This window comes from Cetorhinus maximus, unplaced genomic scaffold (genome assembly GCF_964194155.1).
Source record: "Cetorhinus maximus unplaced genomic scaffold, sCetMax3.hap1.1 HAP1_SCAFFOLD_125, whole genome shotgun sequence".
In the NCBI taxonomy this organism is placed as follows: domain Eukaryota; kingdom Metazoa; phylum Chordata; class Chondrichthyes; order Lamniformes; family Cetorhinidae; genus Cetorhinus; species Cetorhinus maximus.
In genome coordinates this window covers 369603-393448 of record NW_027596127.1, presented here as the reverse complement: position 1 = coordinate 393448, position 23846 = coordinate 369603, and the positions used below count along the sequence as shown (strand labels likewise).

Sequence of the window (23846 nt, the reverse complement as noted above, 5' to 3'; positions counted from 1 at the left end):
AAAGTGCCTAGTCGGAAGATGAGGTGCTGTTCCTCCAGTTTGCGTTGAGCTTCACTGGAACAATGCAGCAGGCCAAGGATGGACATGTGGGCATGAGAGCAGGGTGGAGTGTTGAAATGGCAAGCGACAGGGAGGTCTGGGTCATGCTTGCGGACAGACCGAAGGTGTTCTGCAAAGCGGTCGCCCAGTCTGCGTTTGGTCTCTCCAATGTAGAGGAGACCGCATTGGGAGCAGCGAATGCAGTAGACTAAATTGAGGGAAGTGCAAGTGAAATGCTGCTTCACTTGAAAGGAGTGTTTGGGCCCTTGGACGGTGAGGAGGGAGGAAATAAATGGGCAGGTGTTGCACCTTCTGCGGTTGCATGGGAAAGTGCCGTGGGAGGGGGTTGAGGTGTAGTGGGTGATGGAGGAGTGGACCAGGGTGTCCCGGAGGAATGGTCCCCATGGAATGCCGACAGGGGGGGTGAAGGGAAGATGTGTTTGGTGGTGGCATCATGCTGGAGTTGGCGGAAATGGCTGAGGATGATCCTTTGAATGTGGAGGTTGGTGGGGTGATAAGTAAGGACAAGGGGGGCCCTATCATGTTTCTGGGAGAGAGAGGAAGGTGTGAGGGCAGAGGTGCAGGAGATGGATCGGACACGGTTGAGGGCCCTGTCAACCACTATGGGTGGGAAACCTTGGTTAAGGAAGAAGGAAGACATGTCAGAGGAACTGTTCTTGAAGGTAGCATCATCAGAACAGATGCGATGGAGGCGAAAGAACTGAGAGAATGGGATGGAGTCCTTACAGGAAGCGGGGTGTGAGGAGCTGTAGTCGAGGTAGCTGTGGGAGTCGCTAGGCTTGTAATGGATATTGGTGGACAGTCTATCATCAGAAATTGAGACAGAGGTCAAGGAAGGGAAGGGAAGTGTCAGATATGGACCATGTGAAAGTGATGGAGGGGTGGAGATTGGAAGCAAAATTAATAAACTTTTCCAGGTCCAGACGAGAGCATGAAGCAGCACCGAAACAGTCATTGATGTACTGGAGAAAGAGTTGTGGGAGGGGGCCGGAGTAGGACTGGAATGTTCCACATACCCCATAAAGAGACAGGCATAGCTGGGGCCCAAGCGGGTACCCATAGCCACACCTTTTATTTTGGAGGACTTAAAATTATAGTTTATGATAGTTGTTTAAAGTTTCCCTCTGGGATTTTTAAATAACTCCACTTTACCAACTGCATCAGTCATAACAACATGTTCTTCCTGTCTGCAAAGAACAAGGGCCCTGTGTATTAATATTCCTAGCTTCCAGTACACCCACATACATCACACTAAGAGCCTGGCTGACCATCTTAAATTGGTTGTCAGCTTAAATTTTTAGCATATTGAGGATTATGTAGCAAATGTCCGATCACGGAATCACATTTAATGTTGGACACTGTGTTTTGCAAGCACAGGCTGGTTGGGTACGGCCTCTATCTTGCCCATTGCGAATAGCGGAAGGGACATGCTGTTTGATATGACCTGCCTGTCTTTGGGACGTACAGCCTACACACCCAGCATCACACTGGCACTGAGATTCATATACCACATCACTCATTTGTGTGATAAGCAGAACGTCTTTTTGGTTTGAGGGCAGCATCCTGTTAGTGGCGAACACCACTCATGTTGCTACTGCATAGTAACAGCGTGAAACACCTAACTTCACCCGTTACTCAAATTTTTCAGATACCTTGCCCTTCCAGGGTAATCTGAGGAAGACTGGGCACTTTTCAGGGCCAAAAGTGATGGCCTTAGGCCTGTTCATGAGTTTGTGAGATATACAGTGTGAAATGATCTGATCAGGGCAGCCATTATCCCACAGGATGATTTTGATATCCGTATTTCAGCATCAAGCTTACATGGTGAGCAAATGGCTTGGGCCCTTTTTACGAGGTTGTCGATAAGACCAATCTTATAGTGTGTGGAACTATAAGAATCCCAACGTGTATATTGACCAGTGAAGGTCGGCTTGTGGTCAACCGTGGTAGAAAATCCCCAGCAGATTCCTCAACTAGTACATCAAGGAGTTCACTTGATGCTCCATTTTAGTGCAGAATGGAACCAATTAAAACATGTAAGGAAAGTGTTACATGCTGCTGTGGATTTAAATATAGAGAACGTATCATCCATATATCGGAAATATGTGAGGGGTAGGAGGTTAGGTGTCATTCTATCGAAGACATGTTTCTCATGGAACTCAACAAAGATGTTTGCGAGAGCTGGGCCTAGAGGGGATCCCATGGCAACACCATCTATTTGGGCACACATGGTGTAGTTAAAACTGAACTCAACTGTGTGAGTTGATGAGTTCATAAGTTCAATGAATACTGATTCACGCAATGGTGGCGGGTCTAGATTGCCATGATATAGTAGAACCATAGAACACTACAGCACAGAAAACAGGCCATTCGGCCCTTCTAGTCTGTGCCGAAACATTATTCCGCTAGTCCCATTGACCTGCACCTAGTCCATAACCCTCCAGACCTATCCCATCCATGTATCTATCTAATTTATTCTTAAAACTTAAGAGTGAGCCAGCATTTACCACGTCAGATGGTAGTTCGTTCCACACTCTCACCACTCTGAGTGAAGAAGTTACCCCTAATGTTCCCCCTTTCACCCTAAAGCCATGTCCTCTCGTGTTTATTTCTCCTAATCTAAGTGGAAAGAGCCTACTCGCATTTACTCTGTCTATACCCCTCACAATTTTGTAAACTTCTATCAAATCTCCCCTCATTCTTCTACGCTCCAAGGAATAAAGTCCTAACCTGTTTAATCTTTCCCTGTAACTCAACTCCTTAAGACCCGGCAACATCCTAGTAAATCTTCTCTGCACTCTCTCAATCTTACTGATATCCTTCCTGTAGTTAGGCGACCAGAACTGCACACAATACTCCAAAATTGGCCTCACCAATGTCTTATACAACCTCACCATAACATGCCAACTCCTATAGTCAATACTTTGATTTATGAAGGCCAGTATGCCAAAAGCTTTCTAGTGCTGCATCAACAGGTGAAGCTAGCTGTTTCACGATGCTACTATGCAGCTACAATATGAGTGGTGCTTGCTTCATGAGGGAGAACACAAGAAATAGGAATCGGCCAATCAACCCATCAAACCTGCTCTGCCGTTCAACTCCACTTTCCTACCCACTCCCCATATCTCTTAATTCCTTGAGACACTAAAAATCTGTCTATCCCAGCTTAAATATATTCAATGATAAAGCAGCCACAATCCTCTGGGGTAGAGAATTCTTAAGATTCAGAATCTAAAACTAGGGGGCACAGTTTAAATATAAGGGGTCTCTCATTTCAGATGGATACGAGGAGGAATTTGGAAAGCTGCAGGGTGAGCACATCCATAAACATGCTATCTACGATACCCTCAACCTCAAGGATGTATCACAATGGCGTTAGCTGCTGCTCAAGCTCCGAAAGTTGGAGACTGAGCTGCTGCAGCTGACCACACTTCCTGCACAAATGGTTATCCAGGACATAGGAAGGACCAAAACTAAGGGACGCAGTTTAAAAACAAGGGGTCTCCCAGTTAAGGGAGAGATGGAGAAATTTTTTTTCCCCTTCAGAGGGTTGTTGGTCTGTGGGATTCTCTTCTCCAGAGAGCTGTGGAGGCAGGGTCATTGAATATTTTTAAGGCAACCAATTTAAGCCAGTCAGCCGGGCTCTCAGTGTGGTGTATGTGGGTGTACTGGAAGCTACATATATTAATACACAGGGCCCTTGTTCTTTGCAGATTGATTCCCTTGTCAATCAAGATTCTAAATGTACAAGAGTTAGACAGAGTTGAGGCCATAATCAGATTAGCCATGACTTTACAGGATGGCAGAGTAGGCTCGAGGGGCCGAATAGCCTACTCCTGCCCCCAATTTGTACATTCTTTTGGAGTTCCCACATGACACTGGACATGCAGTCGAGATGTCAGAGCTACCTGTCATTCTTCTATCTATTAGACAATAAAATTTACTACTTAGAAGAGGAAGACTCACCAGCTACTCATTTTCCTTCTGAAGACGTTATTTAAATAAAGGAAAGTTCACTTAACCCTTATCTAAAAAAAATGAACTGTTTAATTTCCCAGCTACTTAGACTAATCCTTCACTTTGGAGAAAGGGAAACAGCAGCCAATCGACTCACAGCCTCCCTGTAATGTCACGGTTTGATTTTTCCCCTCACTTCTTTCAAACACGAACGCTCAACTGGAACGCTCCATCCTTCTCCCACTCTCTGATTTATCCTCCACAGCTGCTGCTGTCTCTAATCAGCTCTGGTTTCTTTGCTCGGTTTCTGGAAAACTTTGTACAAACTCCCTCCTTCACTCACTATTTCAGGAAGAGATATATCTAGAACTTACTCCCTAAATCTTGACAGGTGTGAGTACAGTTACTTACCGCCTGACCCTCCGCTCGATGACCTGAGCTTCCTTCAGTCTTTGTACCTCTGACATGTAGGCCATGATGCGAGTGTTGCAGGTCAGAAAGCTCTTTGCTGCCTCCAAGGCTTGTTCCCTCTGTGTACAGGCTGCCAGCAGTTTGCAGGCTCCATCTCGCATCCGGATTTCATAGTCAATCTTCTTCTGGAAATCAGTGTCCTGCAAAACATGGACCAATGAGCACTTTATCAAAAGCTTTGTCGAAATCTAAATGAAATATCATGACCATACGAATTAGGAGCAAGAGAAGGCCATCCAGCCCATCGAGCCTGCTCCATCATTAAATAAGATCATGGCTGATCAGGTTGTGGCCACAACTCCACATTCTGCCTACCCCCCATAACCTTTAACTCCCTTGCTGGTGTCATGAAGCTATTCATGTATATAATATTTTGGAAAATATTTTTCTTTAAACAGAGGTTTAGTCTGCAGGTGTGTCTTAATTGGATTAAAGCCAGATAGTCTGGGTGCTTTGATGGGTACTAGTTTTGATATGGAAAAGAGATAGAGTGAATTTGCATTTTTTGAATAGAGCATTCAAGAAGTGGGGTAAAAACTGACACCTTTCTAGCAGCTACCAAACAATATGTTTATATTACTAATACAATTGGTACAATGAATGGGGTTTTATTGATAAAAGGTGAAGTTCAAAGAGGCAGATGAGACAATGAAAATTTTTGAATTCAATCAGTGGCTGTGGGTATAACTTCAGTAGTTTTCGGGTGTGCAGAGCTGAGGCAATTTAAGATCAAAAGGCAGCTGGAAGCCTCCAACTGGCTCCACAGTGAAAGGAACCTCATTTTGAATTCGTAAGGTGAAAATGCTTTGCCTGGTATTTGGTTAAGCCTATGGGTTGCTGTAGCCTTAATGAAGATTAGTTTGGGAATTTGTTAAAAGTTATGACAGTTGTAATTTGTAGCCATGTGTATATCTATTTTAACCTGTGTAAATGAATAAAATGTTTCATTTAGTTGAATGTAAAGCCTCGAGAACTGGTGGTCTGATTCCTGAATTTAGAGTCACATCTCAAACAAAGCACTTAAAATTATAGGTTATGACAGTTGTTTAAAGTTTCCCTCTGGGATTTTTAAATAACTCTGCTTTACCAACTGCATCGGTCATAACAGCTGGTCAAAAATCTACCTCTGCATTAAATATATTCATTGACCCTCCCTCCACCGCTCTGTGGAATATCATTCATTCATGGGATGTGGGCTTCGCTGGCTGGGCCAGCATTTATTGCCCATCCCTAGTTGTCCTTGGGAAGTTGGTGGTGAGCTACCTTCTTGAACCGTTGCAGTCCATGTGGTGTAGGTACACCCACAATGCTGTTAGGGAGGGAGCTCCAGGAATTTAACCCAGCGACAGTGAAGGAACGGTGATATATTTCCAAGTCAGAATGGTGAGTGACTTGGAGGGGAACTTCCAGGTGGTGGTGTTCCCATCTATCTGCTGCCCTTGTCCTTCCAGATGGTAGTGGTTGTGGGTTTGGAAGGTGCTGTCTAAGCAGCCTTGGTGAATTCCTGCAGTGCATCTTGTAGATGGTACACACTTCTGCGACTATGCATCGGTGGTGGAGGCAGCGAATGATTGTGGATGTGGTGCCAATCAAGCGGCTGCTTTGTCCTGGATGGTCTCAAACTTCTTGAGTGTTGTGGGAGCTGCACTCATCCAGGCAAGTGGGGAGTATACCATCACACTCCTAACTTGTGCCTTGTAGATGGTGGACAGGCTTTGGGGGGACAAGAGGTGAATTACTCATCGCACGATTCCTCTGACTTGCTATAGTATTGTAGCCATTGTATTTACATGGCTAGTCCAGTTCAGTTTCTGGTCAATGGTAACCCCCAGGATGTTGATAGTGGGGGATTCAGTGATGTTAATGCCATTGAACATCAAGGGGTGATGGTTAGATTCTCTCTTGTTGGAGATGGTCATTGCCTGACACTTAGGTGGCGCGAATGTTACTTGCCACTTGTCAGCCCAAGCCTGGATATTGTCCAGGTCTTGCTGCATTTGGACATGGTCTGCTTGAGTATCTGAGGAGTCACGAATGGTGCTGAACATTGTGCAATCATCAGCGAACATCCCCACTTCTGATCTTATGATGGAAGGAAGGTCATTGATGAAGCAGCTGAAGATGGTTGGGCCGAGGACACTACCCTGAGGAACTCCTGCAGTGATGTCCTGGAACTGAGGTGACTGACCTCCAACAACCACAACCATTTTCCTTTGTACTAGGTATGACTCCAACCAGTGGAGAGTTTTCCCCTTGATTCCCATTGACTCCAGTTTCGCTAGGGCTCCTTGATGCCACACTCGATCAAATGCTGTCATGATGTCAAGGGCAGTCACTCTCACCTCACCTCGGGAGTTCAGCTCTTTTGTCCATGTTTGAGGCAAGTCTATAATGAGGTCAGGAGCTGAGTGGCCCGGAGCTGAGTGGCCCTGGCGGAACCCAAACTGGGCATCAGTGAGCAGGTTAATGTTAAGCAAGTGCCGCTTGATAGCACTGTTGATGACCCCTTCCATTGCTTTACTGATGATGGAGAGTAGACTGATGGGGCGGTAATTGGCCGGGTTGGATTTGTCCCGCTTTTTGTGCACAGGACATACCTGGGCAATTTTCCACATAGCCGGGTAGATGCCAGTGTTGTAGCTGTACTGGAACAGCTTGGCTAGGGGCGCGGCAAGTTCTGAAATGCAAGTCTTCAGTACTATTGCAGGAATAATGTCAGGGCCCATAGACTTTGCAGTATCCACTGCCTTCAGCCATTCCTTGATCTCACGTGGAGTGAGTCGAATTGGCTGAAGACTGGCATCTGTGATGCTGGGGACCTCCGAAGGAGGCTGAGATGGATCATCCACTTGGCACTTCTGGCTGAAGATTGTAGCAAATGCTTCAGGCTTATCTTTTGCACTGATGTGCTGGGCTCCTCCATCATTGAGGATGTGGATATTTGTGGAGCCTCCTCCTCCAGTGAGTTGTTTAATTGTCCAGCACCATTCACAACTGGATGTGGCAGGACTGCAGAGCAGAGCAAATCTGATCAGATGGTTCTGGGAGCGCTTAGTCCTGCCTATCACTTGCTACTTATACTGTTTGGCACTCAAATAGTCCTGTGTTATAGCTTCATCAGGTTGACACCTCATTTTTAGGTATTCAGCCCATCGAGTCTGCACCGACACATGAGAAACACCTGACCTACGTACCTAATCCCATTTACCAGCACTTGGCACATAGCCTTGAATGTTATGACGTGCCAAGTGCTCATCCAGGTACTTTTTAAAGGATATGAGGCAACCCGCCTCCACCACCCTCCCAGGCAGCGCATTCCAGACCGTCACCACCCTCTGACAAAGCCATGCTGACTATCCCTGATCAAACCTTGCCTCTCCAAGTGGAGATAGATACTCTCCTTCAGAAATTTCTTCAATAGTTTCCCTACCACTGACGTGGGACTCACTGGTCTGTGGTTCCCTGGCTTATCTCTACAACCCTTCTTAAATAGTGGAACCACATTAGCTGTTCTCCAGTCCTCTGGCACCTCCCCCGTGGCCAGAGAGGAATTAAAAATTCGGGTCAGAGCCCCTGCGATCTCCTCCCTTGCCTCCCTCAGCAGTCTGGGACACACATCATCCGGACCTGGAGATTTGTTCACTTTTAAGCCTGCCAACACCTCCAATACCTTGTTACTCCCTATATCAATTTGCTTAAGAACCTCGCAGTCTCTCTCCCCGAGTTCCATACCTTCATCCTCATTCTCTTGGGAGAAGACTGACATAAAGTATTCATTCAGCACTCTAGCGATGTCCTCTGCCTCCATCCATAGGTTGCCCCCTTGGTCCCTTATGGGCCCTACTCTTTCCCTGGTTATCCTTTTCCCATTGATACACTTATAGAATAACTTGGGAAATTCCCTACTTTTACCAGCCAGAGCTTTCTCATATCCCCTCTTTGCTCTCCTAATTGCTTTCTTAAGCTCCACCCTGCACTTTCTGTACTCCACTAATGCCTCTGCTGATTTGCTTCCCTTGTACCTGCTAAAAGCCTCTCTTTTCCTTCTCATCGTAACCTGAATATCTCTGGTCATTCATGGTTTTCTGGGGTTGTTACTCCTTCCTATCACCCTAGAGGGAACATGTTGAGTCTGTACCCTCCCCATTGGTTGAGGGAAGGGCAGGATTGGCAGCTCAACATTCCGGGATATAGAATCTTCAGGCGAGACAGGGGAGGGGGTAAATGAGGAGGAGGAATTGTATTATCAGTTAAGGAGTGAGTTACTGCAGAAAGGAGAGATGATATCTTGGAGGGGGCATCGAATGAAGCTTTGTGGTGGAGCTTAGGAATAAAAAAGGGGCAACCACATTGTTAGGTGTTTATTATAAACCCCCAGATAGTCAGTGGGAAATTGAGGAGCAAATATGTGCACAATTTGCGGAGATGTGTAAAAACAATAACAATAGGGTAATTATATTAGGTGATTTCAACTTTCCCAACATTAATTGGGATAGACATAGTGTTAAGGGCTTGGGCGGAGTGGATTTCTTGAAAGGTGGACAGGAGAACTTTTTAGGTCAATATGTAGAGGGTCCAACAAGGGACGGTGCAGTGCTGGACCTAATTCTGGGGAATGAAGCCGGACAGGTGGCTGAGGTGGTGGTGGGGGAGCATTTTAGCGATAGCGACCACAACATGGTACAGTTTAAGTTTGTTATGGACAAAGAAATAGACAAGTTGCAAAAAAATGTTTTGGATTGAGGGAGAGTGGATTTTAGTAAAATAAGACAGGATCTGCCCAAGGTAGACTGGGAACGGTTACTTGTGGGGAAATCTACAGAGGAACAGTGGGGGGGTGTTCAAAAAGGAAATGGGGAGGGTACAGACTCAACATGTTCCCTCTAGGGTGATAGGAAGGAGTAACAAGCCCAGAGTACCATGGATGACCAGAGATATTCAGGATACGATGAGAAGGAAAAGAGAGGCTTTTAGCAGGTACAAGGGAAGCAAATCAGCAGAGGCATTAGTGGAGTACAGAAAGTGCAGGGTGGAGCTTAAGAAAGCAATTAGGAGAGCAAAGAGGGGATATGAGAAAGCTCTGGCTGGTAAAAGTAGGGACAATACCAAGATATTCCATAAGTATGTCAAAATTGGCTTAGTTGTAGGAGACAGAGGGTAATGACAGAAGGATGCTTTAGTGACTGGAAGCCTGTGTCCAGTGGCGTACCACAGGGATCTGTGCTGGGTCCCCTATTATTAGTCATTTATATAAACGACATAGATGACTATGTGGGGGGTAGGATTAGTAATATTGCGGATGACACAAAGATTGGCCGGGTGGTTAACAGTGAGGTTAAGTGTCTTGGGCTACAGGAAGATATAGACGGGATGGTCGAATGGGCAGATAAGTGGCAGATGGAATTTAACCCTGAAAAGTGTGAGGTGATACACTTTGGAAGGAGTAATTTGACAAGGAAGTATTCAATAAACGGCATGGCACTAGGAAGTTCTGAGGAACAAAGGGACCTTGGCGTGTGTCTCCATAGATCTCTGAAAGCGGAGGGGCATGTTAGTGGGGTGGTGAATAAGGCATATGGGACACTTGCCTTTATCAATCGAGGCATAGATTACAAAAGTAGGGAGATCATGTTGGAGTTGTATAGAACCTTGGTGAGGCCACAGCTGGAGTACTGTGTGCAGTTCTGGTCGCCACATTATAGGGAGGATGTGATTGCGCTGGAGGGGGTGCAGAGGAGATTCACCAGGATGTTGCCTGGGATGAAACATTTAAGTTTTGAAGAGAGGTTGGATAGACTTGGGTTGTTTTTGTTGGAACAGAGAAGACTGAGGGGCGACCTGATCGAGGTGTACAACATTATGAGGGGTATGGACAGGGTGGATAGGGAGCAGCTGTTCCTCTTAGTTGAAGGGTTAGTCACGAGGGGACATAACATAAGTTCAATGTGAGGGGCAGGAGGTTTAGGGGGGATGTGAGGAAAAACTTTTTCACCCAGAGGGTGGTGACGGTCTGGAATGCGCTGCCTGGGAGGGTGGTGGAGGCGGGTTGCCTCACATCCTTTAAAAAGTACCTGGATGAGCACTTGGCACGTCATAACATTCAAGGCTATGGGGCCAAGTGCTGTTAAATGGGATTAGGTAGGTAGGTCAGGTGTTTCTCACATGTCGGTGCAGACTCGATGGGCCGAAGGGCCTCTTCTGCACTGGGATTCTGTGAACTATTACACAGCTTACAGTACCTATACATTCCTTCAAGGTGCAAAAACCCAAACAAAGTCAGTCAACCGTGGCTGACAAAAGAAGTGAAGGATTGTATAAGATTAAAAGGAAAGGTTTATAAAGTTGCCAGAAGTAGTCGTAAACCTGAGGATTGGGAGGTTTTTAGAAAACAGCAAAGGAAGACCAAGAAACTGGTAAAGAAAGGGAGAGTAGAATATGAATGTGATCTAGCAAAACACATAATAACAGACTGTAAAAGTTTCTATAGGTGTGTAAAAAGGAAGTGTTTGGTTAAGACAAATGTGGGTCCATCACAGGCAGAGTCAGGAGAATTTATAATGGGGAAATAGAGAAATGGCAGAGACGCTAAATGATTACTTTGTGTCTGTCTTCACTGAGGAAGATACAGGAAATCTCCCAGATTTAGACATCCAAGGGACTAGGGAAGAATGAGGAGTTGAAGGAAATTAGTATAAGTCAGAAGGTTGTATTGGAGGAATTAATGGGACTGAAAGTTGATAAGTCCCCGGGACCTGATGTTCTGCATCCCAGAGTGTTGAAAGAGGTTGCTATAGAGACAGTGGATGCATTGGTGATCATTTTCCAAAATTCTGTAGATTCTGGAATGGTTCCTGCAGATTGGAAAGTAGCAAATGTCACCCCATTATTTAAGAAGGGAGGGGGAGAGAAAACAGGGAACTACAGACCTGTTAACCTTACATCAGTAGAGGGGAAACTGCTAGAATCTTTCATAAAGGATGTGATAAATGGATACTTGGATAATCATGATCTGATTGGGCACAGTCAGCATGGATTTACAAATGGAAAATCATGTTTGATGAACTTGTTGGTGTTTTTTTTGAGGATGTTACTCACAAAATTGATAAAGGGGAGTCAGTGGACGTAGTGTACTTGGATTTTCCGAACGTTTTTGATAAAGTCCCCCACAGGAGGTTGATTAGCAAAATAAAAGCACATGGGATAGGAGGCAATGTACTGGCGTGGGGTAAGGATTGGCTAACAGGCAGAAAACAGAGAGTAGGAATAAACGGTCATTCTCGCATTGACAGGTTGTGACTAGTGGAGTATCGCAAGGATCAGTACTTGGGCCCCAGCTGTTCACAATATATCAATGATTTGGATGTGGGGACCAAATACAATATTTCCAAGTTCGCGGATGATACAAAGCCAGGTGGGAATGTGTGTTGTGAGGAAGGTATAAAGCGGCTACAGGAGGGTTTGGACAGACTTAGTGAGTGGGCAAGAACATGGCAGATGGAATATAATGTGGAAAAATGTGAGGTTATCCACTTTGGTAGAAGGAACAGATGTGCAGAGTATTTCCTAAATGGTAAGAGATTAGAAAGTGTAGATGTACAAAGGGACCTGGGTGTCCTTGTCCATAAGTCACTGGAAGCTAACATGCAGGTGCAGCAGGGAATTCGGAAGCTAATGGAATGTTAGCCTATATCACAAGAGGATTTGAGTACAGGAGTGGTGAAGTCTTGCTTCAATTGTATAGACGCTTGGTTATTTTTGGTCCCCTTACCTCAGAAAGGATATTATTGCCATAGAGGGAGTGCAATGAAGCTTCACCAGACTTATTTCGGGGATGGCGGGAGTGTCCTATGAAGAGAGATTGGGGAAATTGGGCCTGTGTTCTCTTGAGTTTTAGAGAATGGGAGTTGATCTTATTGAAACCTACAAAATACTTAAGGGGATAGAGAGGGTAGATGCAGTTAAGATATTTCCCCTGGTCAGGGAGTCTAGAACCAGGGGACACAATTTCAAAATAAGGGGGAAGCCACTTAGGCCCGAGATGAGGAGAAATGTCTTTTCTCAGAGGGTTGTGAATCTTTGGAATTCTCTACCCCAGAGGGCCGTGGAAGCTCAGTCATTAAGTATGTTTAAGGTAGAGATTCATAGATTGCTGATTAACAAAAGCATAAAGGGTCCTGGGGATAGTGTGGGTACAAGGCATTGAAGTGTTTGATCAGCTAACTAGAGGCCAGTAAGTCTCACGTCAGTGGTAGGGAAACTATTGGAGAAAGTTCTGAAGGAGAGTATCTATCTCCACTTGGAGAGGCAAGGTTTGATCAGGGATAGTCAGCATGGCCTTGTCAGAGGGATTTTTTGAGGAGGTGACCAGGTGTGTAGATGAGGGTAGTGCAGTTGATGTAGTTTATATGGATTTCAGCAAAGCCTTTGACAAGGTCCCACATGGGAGACTTATAAAGAACGCAAATGCACATGGGATACAGGGTAATTTGATAAGGTGGATTCAAAATTGGCTTAGTTGTAGGAGGCAGAGAGTGATGACAGAAGGATGCTTTAGTGACTGGAAGCCAGTGTCCAGTGGTGTACCACAGCGATCTGTGCTGGGTCCCCTATTATTTGTCATTTATATAAACGACATAGATGACTATGTGAGGGGCAGGATTAGTAAGTTTGCGGATGACACAAAGATTGGCCGGGTGGTTAACAGTGAGGTTAAGTGTCTTGGGCTACAGGAAGATATAGGCGGGATGGTCAAATGGGCAGATAAGTGGCAGATGGAATTTAACCCTGAAAAGTGTGAGGTGATACACTTTGGAAGGAGTAATTTGACAAGGAAGTATTCAATGAATGGCATGACACTTGGATGTTCTGAGGAACAAAGGGACCTTGGCGTGTGTGTCCATAGATCTCTGAAGGCAGAGGGGCATGTTAGTGGGGTGGTGAAAAAGGCAACCGAGGCATAGATTACAAAAGTAGGGAGTTCATATTGGAGTTGTATAGAACCTTGGTGAGGCCACAGTTGGAGTACTGTGTGCAGTTCTGGTCGCCACATTATAGGAAGGATGTGATTGCACTGGAGGGGGTGAAGAGGAGATTCACCAGGATGTTGCCTGGGATGAAACATTTAAGCTATGACGAGAGGTTGGATAGACTTGGGTTGTTTTTGTTGGAACAGAGAAGACTGAGGGGCGACCTGATCGAGGTGTACAAGATTATGAGGGGCATGGACAGGGTGGATAGGGAGCAGCTGTTCCCCTTAGTTGAAGGGTTAGTCACAAGGGGGCATAAGTTCAAGGTAAGGGACAGGAGGTTTAGGGGGGATGTGAGGAAAAACTTTTTTACCCAAAGAGTGGTGACGGTCTGGAATGCACTGCCTGGGAGGGTGGTGGAGGCGGGTTGCCTCACATCCTTTAAAAAGTACCTGGATGAGCACTTGGCACGTCATAACATTCAAGGCTATGGGCCAAGTGCTGGTAAATGGGATTAGGTAGGTAGGTCAGGTGTTTCTCACATGTCGGTGCAGACTCGATGGTCCGAAGGGTCTCTTCTGTACTGTGATTCCGTGATTCAACCATGGTCATATTGAATGGCAGAGCAGGCTCGACAGGCTGAATGGCCTTTTCCTGTTCCTACGTTCCTAGCGCCTGATGTTGGTGACTTAACCTCATAAACATCTCACCACTTGGAATGAGCATCTATAATCAGTAGAAACGTGGTTCCAAGGAAAGGACCGATGTAATCTCACCCAGGGCCTACCAGGCCACTCCCATGGATGTAATGGAGCTGCCATCAGCAACTTCTGTAGCTGTTGGCATTGCACAGTGTTTAACCGCCTTCTCAATATCACTGTCCGTTCCCAGCCACCAAAGATAACTTTGCGCTATTGTCTTCATTTTGGAGATTCCCGGATGGGCACTGTGTAACTCTACTAGGAACGGTTCTCCTCCTTGTAAAGGAACTACTACTCGTGCATCCCACAATAGGATACCATCTTGACTGCTCATTTAGTCTCTTCGATTGAAAAATGGCTTCAATTCATCAGGGACTGGTCCCTGGGACTAACCATTTAATATTTGGTCTCTCACTCGAGACAGAACTGGATCACAATTCATCCAGTTTCTTATCTGCCTGGCACAGACTGAGGAGGAATCCAGGAAATTCATCACTAACCCGAGTTCTTGGGGAATTGGGACATGCTCGTGGCTCTCTTGCAAAGGAAGGCGGCTTAGGACATCGGCATTAGCTACAAGCATCCCTTGGTCGATGCACAAAAGTGTATCCATATGCTGCTAAAATTAGGGCCCATCTTTGAATTTGTGCAGAAGCTATGGGAGGGATAGCCTTTCCTCACTAAACAGATCCAAAAGTGGTTTGTGGTCTGATACTATCTTGAAGTGTCACCCATGAACATATTGGTGGAATTTTTTTTTACTTCAAAAATAATCGACAGGCTTTCCTTTTCGATTTGGAAAATGTTTTTTCGGCTGTGCTAAGTGTCCTGGATACATAGCCTATTGGCTTCTCTGCACTGTCATCCATCATGTGAAGCAGTGCAGCTCCCACTCCATAACGGAGACACAACGCAGGTTAGCACCAATTCCTCTGTAGGGACAACAAGTCTGAAGAGTGCAAGAGCTGTTTGACTTTCATGAAAGTTTCTTCCTGGGGTGACTTCCAAACCCAACGCTGGTTTTTCTTTAGCAGCGAATGTAGGGGGTTTAGAACCGTTGATAAGTTGGGTAGGAATCGACTATAATAGTTTACCATCCCTAAAAATGAGTTAAGTTCAGAAACATTCTTAGGTGCAAGTGCCTCTCTGATCACTTAAACCTTCTCTTCAACAGGTTGTTGCCCTTGGACATCTAGCCAGTGGCCCAAATAAATGACTTCATTTGCCTGAAAAGTGCATTTTTCCTTCTTTAGGCTCACTCCTGCTTCTAAAAATTGTTTCAGGACTTCCTCCAGATTAGCCAAGCGTTGCATTTCTGTGAATCCAGTTATCAGTACATTGCCCAGGTAGACCACGACCACAGGTAATCCTTGTAGTGAGCTCTACATTGCCCTCTGGAAAATGGCATAGGCCAAAGAAACACTGAACAGCAGGTGTGTGTATTTATATAACCCTGTGGGTGTTTATGGTCACCAATTCTCTGGAGGCATCATCCAGCTCCAGTTGCTGGTTTGCATGACTCATGTCAAGCTTCATATACATTGTCCCTCCTGCTAGTTTGGCATAGAGATCTTCAATCTTGGGAATAGGGTACCTGTCCAGTTTGGCTGCTTTCTTGACCATTAGTTTAGAGTCTCCACAGTTCTGGATGATCTGATCTGGTTTAAGGACAGGGACTATGGGTGCTGCCCACTCTGAGAACTAAACCGCTTTTATGCCACCCAGCCTCTCAAATAAACAAATATCAGAATTGGTTGTTTCTGGTTCTCCCACATTATAAACTTCATTGGACTTTGTTTGTTGCCTGGAAGCTTGTTTTAATTTCGCTTTGCACTGTTTCAATATGTGCCCTCTTTTGTGACAAAAATAGCACTCCACCTCTTTAAATCGGCAATTGTTAGGAGTATAATTGTTTCCGTGTCAATAACAATTAGTTTTTGAACTTGCTGCTGAGCTGTTTCGGCTGACCCTTCCAGCCCAACTAGGAAAAGGGCGCCATTTTGTGCACCGTGAATCACTTATGAATCCGTTACAACGCTTTCCATCGCAAGCGCTATTTCTAATGCTTTCTTAAAATTAAGATCCACTTCAGTCAGCCATCTTCGCCGAATAGCATCATCTTGCACATCACAGACCAAACGATCCCTGAGCATATTATTCAGGGTTTCACCAAAATCACAATATTCCGTTAGCTGTTTTAATTTCATCACATAGGTAGGAATAGTCTCCCCCGGGGCTCGATCCTGTGAATCAGACCTGAACCTCTGCATTGTGACCAAAGGCTTTTGAACGATCCCAGCTAAAGTTACCCCTGGACAAGCCTGATCCAAGAGTGGACAGATCTTAACTTTTATTTGTTTAGACACGTGGAGAGGGGCAACTGAACAGAGTAACAGGAGTCAGCTGATGAACTTTTAACAAAAGCATAAAACACTTTTAAAACAAGAAAAGGTGAACTATATTTCAATACTCCTTCACCCACAACTATACCTTTACAGGTATATACAGATTTGTAAGGATAACAAAGGTTACAAAAGTTATCTTATACTCTAATGTCCACAGTAAGTACACAATCTATGTACCATTAGGCACTCCATGGTCAGACACACCACATTCTGAAACCAAGTGACAGATGCCACCTCAAACAGATGCTATGGATCTCTCCTCAACTCCCAGATGCTTGTCACACTGTGAGCCAACCAGTCTCACTGAACTCGGTCTTTCACATGAGGGTTTCCAATCTCCACTCTCAAAGAACTCAGATTCACAGAATCACAGAACTTTAACGGCACAGAGGGTGGCCATTCTGCCCATCGTGTCTGCACCGGGTCTCCAAATGAGCATTATGACCTAGTGCCATTGCCCTGCCTTTTCCCCGTACCCCTGCACATTGTTTCTATTCAAATAACCATCTAATGCCCTCTTGAATGCCTCAGTTGGACCTGCCTTCACCACACTTCCAAACAGTGCATTCCAGACCCAAACCACTCATCGTCTGAAACAGTTTTTTCTCACGTCACATTTGCTTCTTTTGCAAATCACTTTAAATCTGTGCCCTCTCGTTCTTGATCCTTTTACGAGCAGGAACAGCTTCTCCCTATCTACTCTGTCCAGCCCCATCATGATTTTGAACATCTCTATCAAATCTCCTCTCAGCCTTCTTCTCTCCAAGGAGAACAGTCCCAACCTCTCCAATCTATTCTCGTAGCTGAAGTTTCTCATCATTGGAACCATTCTTGTAAACCTCTTCTGCACTCTCTCCAATGCCTTCACATCCTTCCTATAGTGTGGCACCCAGGACTGTACACAATACTCCAGCTGAGATCTAGCCAATGTCTTACATAAGTTCATCATAACTTTCCTGCTCTTGTGTTCTATGCCCCTATTAATGAAGCATGGAAAAGTTATGCTTTAGAAACAGCTCTCTCTACCTGTCCTGCCACCTTCAATGACTTAGGTACATATAAACCCAGGTCTGTCTGCTCCTGCACAGCCTTTAGAATGGTATCCTTTATTTTATACTGTCTCTCCATGTTCTTTGTACCAAAGTGCATCACCTCACACTTCTCTGCATTGAACTTCATCTGCCACCTATCTGCCCACACCGCCAATGTGTCAATGTCCTTTTGAAGTTTTACACTGTCCGACTCACAGTTCACAATTCTCCCAAGTTTTGTGTCGTCCGCAAACTTTGAAATTGCCCCCTGAACACCAAGATCTAGATCATTAATATATATCAGGAAAAGCAAGGGTCCCAACACTGATCCCTGGGGAACTCCACTACAAACCTTCTTCCAATCCGAAAAATATCAGTTGACCATTACTCTCCGTTTCCTATCCCTCAGCCAATTTTGTATCCACATTTCTACTATCCCTTTTATTCCATGACCTATAACTTTCCTCACAAGTCTGTTAGAACCATAGAACCATAGAAAAGTTACAGCACAGAAGGAGGCCATTCAGCCCATCTTGTCCATGCCAGCCCAAGGATACCCAGGTGCCCTTTCTAATCCCACCATCCTGCACCCGGCCCATAGCCCTGCAGCTTACAGCACTTAAGGTGCAGATCCAGGTACTTCTTAAAAGAGTTTAGAGTTTCTGCCTCTATCACCAACTTGGGCAGTGAATTCCAGACACCCACTACCCTCTGCGTAAAAAAGTTCTTCCTCATGTCCACCCTATACCTTCTGCCACTTATCTTGAATCTATGTCCCCTGGTTCTAGAATTCTCCATCAAGGGAAACAATTTTATCCAGTCCACTCTATCTATTCCTCTCATAATTTTGTACACCTCAATCAAGTCACCTCTCAGCCTTCTTTGTTCTAAGGAAAATAACCCCAACCTATCCAATCTCTCCTCGTAGCTACACTTTTCTAACCCTGCCAACATTCTTGTAAACCTCCTCTGTACTCTCTCCAGAGCTATTACGTCCTTCCTGTAATGTGGTGACCAGAACTGCACCCAATACTCCAGTTGTGGCCTCACCAGTTTTTCATACAATTCCAACATTATATCCTTACTTTTATATTCTATACCTCTGCCAATGAAGGAGAGCATTCCCTATGCCTTCTTTACAACCTTGTCTACTTGAACTGCTGCCTTCAGGGACCTGTGTACTTGTACACCAAGATCTCTCACTTCATCTACCCCTCTTAGTATATTCCCATTTATGGTGTAATCCCTGTAACTGTTTGGCCTCCCCAAATGTATGACCTCACACTTCTGTTGTGTGGCAATGTTTGGAACACCTTTTGGAAGTCCATATACACCACATCAATGGCAATTCCCTCATCAAACATCTCTGTTACCTCTTCAAAAAACTCCAGCAAGTTAATTAGACGTGATTTTCCTTTAACAAATCCATGCTGACTCTTCAGAATCAATCCACATTTTTCTATGTGACTATTAATTCTATCCCAAATAATTGTTTCTAGAAGTTTCCCCACCATCAAGTTAAACTGACTGGTCTGTAATTGCAGGGCAGATCTTTGCAACCTTCATTGAACAAGGGCGTAATGTTTGCAATTCTCCAGAGCTCCAGCACCTCCTCCGAATCCAGGGAACATTGAAAGATTATGGCCAGTGCCTTGCAATTTCCACTCTCACTTCCTTCAATATTCTTGGATGCATCTCATCCGGTCCCGATGCCTTATCAGCTTTAAGTGCCAACAGCTTATCCAATATCTCCTCCCTATCAATTTTAAACCCTTCTAGTGACTGAGTTTCCTCCTCTGTCACCATGGCCTGGGCAGCATCTACCTTGTAGGTAAACGCAGCTGCAAAGTATCCACCTCAGCCAAGCCTCTTGCCTCTATGTGTAAATCCCCTTTTTGGTCCCTAATCAGCCCTACTCCTCCTTTTACCACCCTTTTACTATTGATGAGTTTATAGAAAACTTTGGGATTTCATTGAATCATAGAATCATAGAGGCCTACAGCACAGTAAAAGGCCCTTCGGCCCATTGAGTCTGTGCCGGTCAAACAAGTACCCAACTATTCTAATCCCATTGTCCAGCACTAGGCCCATAGCCTTGTATGCCATGGCATCGCAAGTGCACATCCAAATACTTCTTAAATGTTATGAGGGTTTCTGCCTCTACCACCCTTTCAGGCAGTGAGTTCCAGATTCCCACCACCCTCTGCGTGAAAAAATGCTTCCTCACATCCCCTCTAAACCTCCTGCCCCTTACCTTAAATCTATGCCCCTTGGTTATTGATCCCTCCAGCAAGGGGAAAAGTTCCTTCCTGTCTACCCTATCTATGCCCCTCATAATTTTATACACCTCAATCATGTCCCCCCTCAATCTCCTCGGTTCCAGGGAAAATAACCCCAGTCTACCCAATCTCTCCTCATAACTAAAACTCTCCAGCCCAGGCAACATCCTGGTAAATCTCCTCTGCACTCCCTCTAGCGCAATCACATCCTTCCTATAATGTGGATTCCAGAACTGCACGCAATACTCTAGCTGTGGCCCAACCAGCGTTTTATACAGTTCCAGCATAATCCCCCTGATTTTATATTCTATGCCTCGGCTAATAAAGGCAAACATCCCATATGCCTTCTTAACCACCTTATCTACCTGCCCCTCTACCTTAAGGGATTGGTGGACATGTACACTAAGGTCCCTCTGATCCTCGGTACTTCCCAGTGTCCTACCATTCATCGTGTATTCCCGTGCCTTGTTTGTCCTGCCCAAGTGCATCACCTCACACTTATCTGGATTAAATTCCATTTGCCACTGATCTGCCCATCTGACCAGCCCGTCTATATCCTCCTGTAATCTAAGGCTATCCTCCTCACTATTTACCACCTCAATTTTCATGTCATCCGCAAACTTACTGATCAACTCTCCTACATTTAAGTCTAAATCATTTATATATACCACAAACAGCAAGGGACCCAACACCGATCCCTGTGGAACCCCACTGGACACAGGCATCCAGTCACAAAAACACCCCTTGACCATCACCCTCTACTTCCTGCCACTCCAATTTGCCAAATTGCCTTGGATCCCATGGGCTCTTACCTTCGTTATCAGTCTCCTATGCAAGACCTTATCAAAAGCCTTGCTGAAGCCCAAGTCAACTACATCAAATGCATTGCCCTCATCTACACACCTGGTCACCTCTTCGAAAAATTAAATTGGTCAGACATGACCTCCCCTTAACAAAACCATGCTGACTGTCCCTGATTAATCCCTGCCTCTCCAAGTGTAAATTAATTTTGTCTCTCAGGATTGCTTCCAATAGTTTCCCCACCACTGAGGTTAGACTGACTGGCCTGTAGTTCCATGGTTTATCCCTTCCTCCCTTCTTGAATAACGATACCACATTGGCTGTCCTCCAGTCCTCTGGCACCTCTCCTGTGGCCAGAGAGGTATTGAAAATTATTGCCAGCGCCTCTGCTATCTCCTCCTTTGCCTCACTGAACATCCTGGGATACATTTCATCCGGGCCTGGAGATTTATCTACTTTTGAGCCTGCCAGACCACTTAGAACCTCCTCCCTTTCTATGCTAATTTCTTTAATTATATCACAGTCCTTCCGTCTGATTTCCATATTCATGTCATCCCTCTCACTTGTGAACACCAACACAAAGTATTCATTTAGAATCCTACCTACGTCTTCCGGCTCCACACACAAATTACCACTATGGCCCTTAATGGGCCCTACTCTTTCCCTAGTTATCCTCTTACTCTTAATGTACTTGTAAAATAACTTTGGATTTTCCTTTATTTTACCTGCCAATGGTTTTTCATTCCCCCCTTTTGCTCTCCTAATTTCCTTTTTAAGTTCCCCCCTACACATTCTATACTCCCCTCAGGCTTCCACTGTTTTGAGCCCTTGGTATCTGCCATAAGCCTCCCTTTTTCTCCTTATCCAATCCTGTATAACCCTCGGCATCCAGGATTCCCTGAGTTTGTTGGTCCCACCCTTTATCTTTACTGGAATATGTTGGCCCTGTACTCTCCCTATTCTCTTCTTGATTGAGTCCCACTGCTCTGACGCAGATTTGCCTAAAAGTAGCTGCTCCCAGTCCACTCTGACCAAATCATATCTGATCTTATTAAAATCGGCCTTCCCCCAATTTAGAACTCTGATTTCTGGCCCATCCTTGTCCTTTTCCATGGCAACCTTGAATCTAATGGAGTTATGATCATCATCTTAAAAATGCTCCCCCACTGCTACCTCAATCACTTGCCCGGCTTCATTCCCTAAAATTAAGTCCAGGTCTCTTGTAGGACCTTCTACCTACTGGCTTAAAAAGCTCTCCTGGATACATTTTAAGAATTCCACTCCCTCTAAGCTTATCACACTATGACTAACCCAGTTAATGTTGGGGAAGTTGAAATCCCCCACTATTACTACCTTATTATTTTTACATTTCTCTGAAATTTGCCTATATATCTGCTCTTCTATTTCTCTCTGACTGTTTGGGGGCCTATAGTACACTCCCAGCAATGTGATTGCTCCTTTTTTGTTTTTCAGTTCTTCCCATAAGGCTTCATTTGAGGAGCCTTCCAAGATGTCATCCCTCCTTACTGCTGTATTTGATTCCTTGATCAATATTGTGATGCCCCATCCTCTTTTATCTCCTTCCCTATCTCACCTGAAGACCCTATATCCTGGAATATTGAGCTGCCAATCCTGCCCCTCTCTCAACCATGTCTCTGTAACAGCATTGACATTATACTTCCATGCGTTAATTTGTGCCCTCAAATCATTTGCCTTATTCGTCAGACCCCTTGCATTAAAATACCATCCAACCTTGCCAAACTCCCTGGTGCCTTAACTAGCCTATAATTTCAATGCCTTCCAGACTCACTTGCTCTCTCTTCTAATTTTGGCTGTGCATCTCCCCCTGCTGAACCTTCCGTCAGGATCCCATCCCCCTGCCCTCAGGGGGAGAGAGACTGCGAGGTTCTTGAGCAAATTGATACAGGGAGTGACAAGGTATTGGAGGTGTTGGCTGGCTTAAAAGTGGACAAATCTCCAGGTACGGATGATTTGTGTCCCAGGCTGCTGAGGGAGGCAAGGGAGGTTCTGACCCGAATTTTTAATTCATCTCTGGCCACGGGGGTGGTGCTGTGCCAGGGGACTGGAGAACAGCTAATGTAGTTCCGCTATTTAAGAAGGGTTGTAGAGATAAGCCAGGGAACTACAGGCAGGTAAGTCTCACGTCAGTGGTAGGGAAACTATTGGAGAAAATTCTGAAGGAGAGAATCTATCTCCACTTGGACAGGCAAGGTTTGATTAGGGATAGTCAGCATGGCTTTGTCAGAAGGAGGTCATGCCTAACAAATTTGATTGAATTTTTTGAGGAGGTGACCAGGTGTGTAGATGAGGGTAGTGCAGTTGATGCAGTTTATATGGACTTCAGCAAAGCCTTTGACAAGGTCCCACATGGGAGACTTATAAAGAACGCAAATGCACATGGGATACAGGGTAATTTGATAAGGTGGATTCAAAATTGACTTAGTTGTAGGAGACAGAGGGTGATGACAGAAGGATGCTTTAGTGACTGGAAGCCAGTGTCCAGTGGCGTACCACAGGGATCTGTGCTCGGTCCCCTATTATTTGTCATTTATATAAACAACATAGATGACTAGTAAGTCTGCGGGTGACACAAAGATTGGTCGGGTGGTTAACAGTGAGGTTGAGTGTCTTGGGCTACAGGAAGATATAGACGGGATGGTCAAATGGGCAGATAAGTGGTTGATGGAATTTAACCCTGGAAAGTGTGAGGTGATACACTTTGGAAGGAGTAATTTGACAAGGAAGTATTCAATGAACAGCTTGACACTTGGAAGTTCTGAGGAACAAAGGGACCTTGGCGTGTATCTCCATAGATCTCTGAAGGTGGAGGGACATGTTAGTGGGATGGTGAAAAAGGCATATGGGACACTTGCCTTTATCAATCGAGGCATAGATTACAAAAGTAGGGAGATCATGTTGGAGTTGTATAGAACCTTGGTGAGGCCACAGCTGGAGTACTGTGTGCAGTTCTGGTCGCCACATTATAGGGAGGATGTGCTTGCACTGGAGGGGGTGCAGAGGAGATTCACCAGGATGTTGCCTGGGATGAAACATTTAAGTTATGAAGAGAGGTTGGATAGACTTGGGTTGTTTTCGTTGGAGCAGAGAAGACTGAGGGATGACCTGATCGAGGTGTACAAGATTATGAGGGGCA

General features: G+C 45.1%; 1 protein-coding gene across 4 annotated transcripts in view; it reads right to left on the bottom strand.

The window, feature by feature from the left end:
- Positions 1 to 23846, bottom strand: part of rtkna (rhotekin a) — a 157854-nt gene that overhangs the window by 116449 nt on the left and 17559 nt on the right. For all 4 annotated transcript variants that reach the window (XR_013574196.1, XM_078534856.1, XM_078534854.1 and 1 more), the window contains one exon: positions 4429 to 4628. Coding sequence is in view for 3 of the 4 variants with exons in the window: in XM_078534856.1 (XP_078390982.1) it covers positions 4429 to 4628 (200 nt within the window). In the remaining variant the exon portion in view is untranslated. The remainder of the gene's footprint in view (positions 1 to 4428; positions 4629 to 23846) is intronic.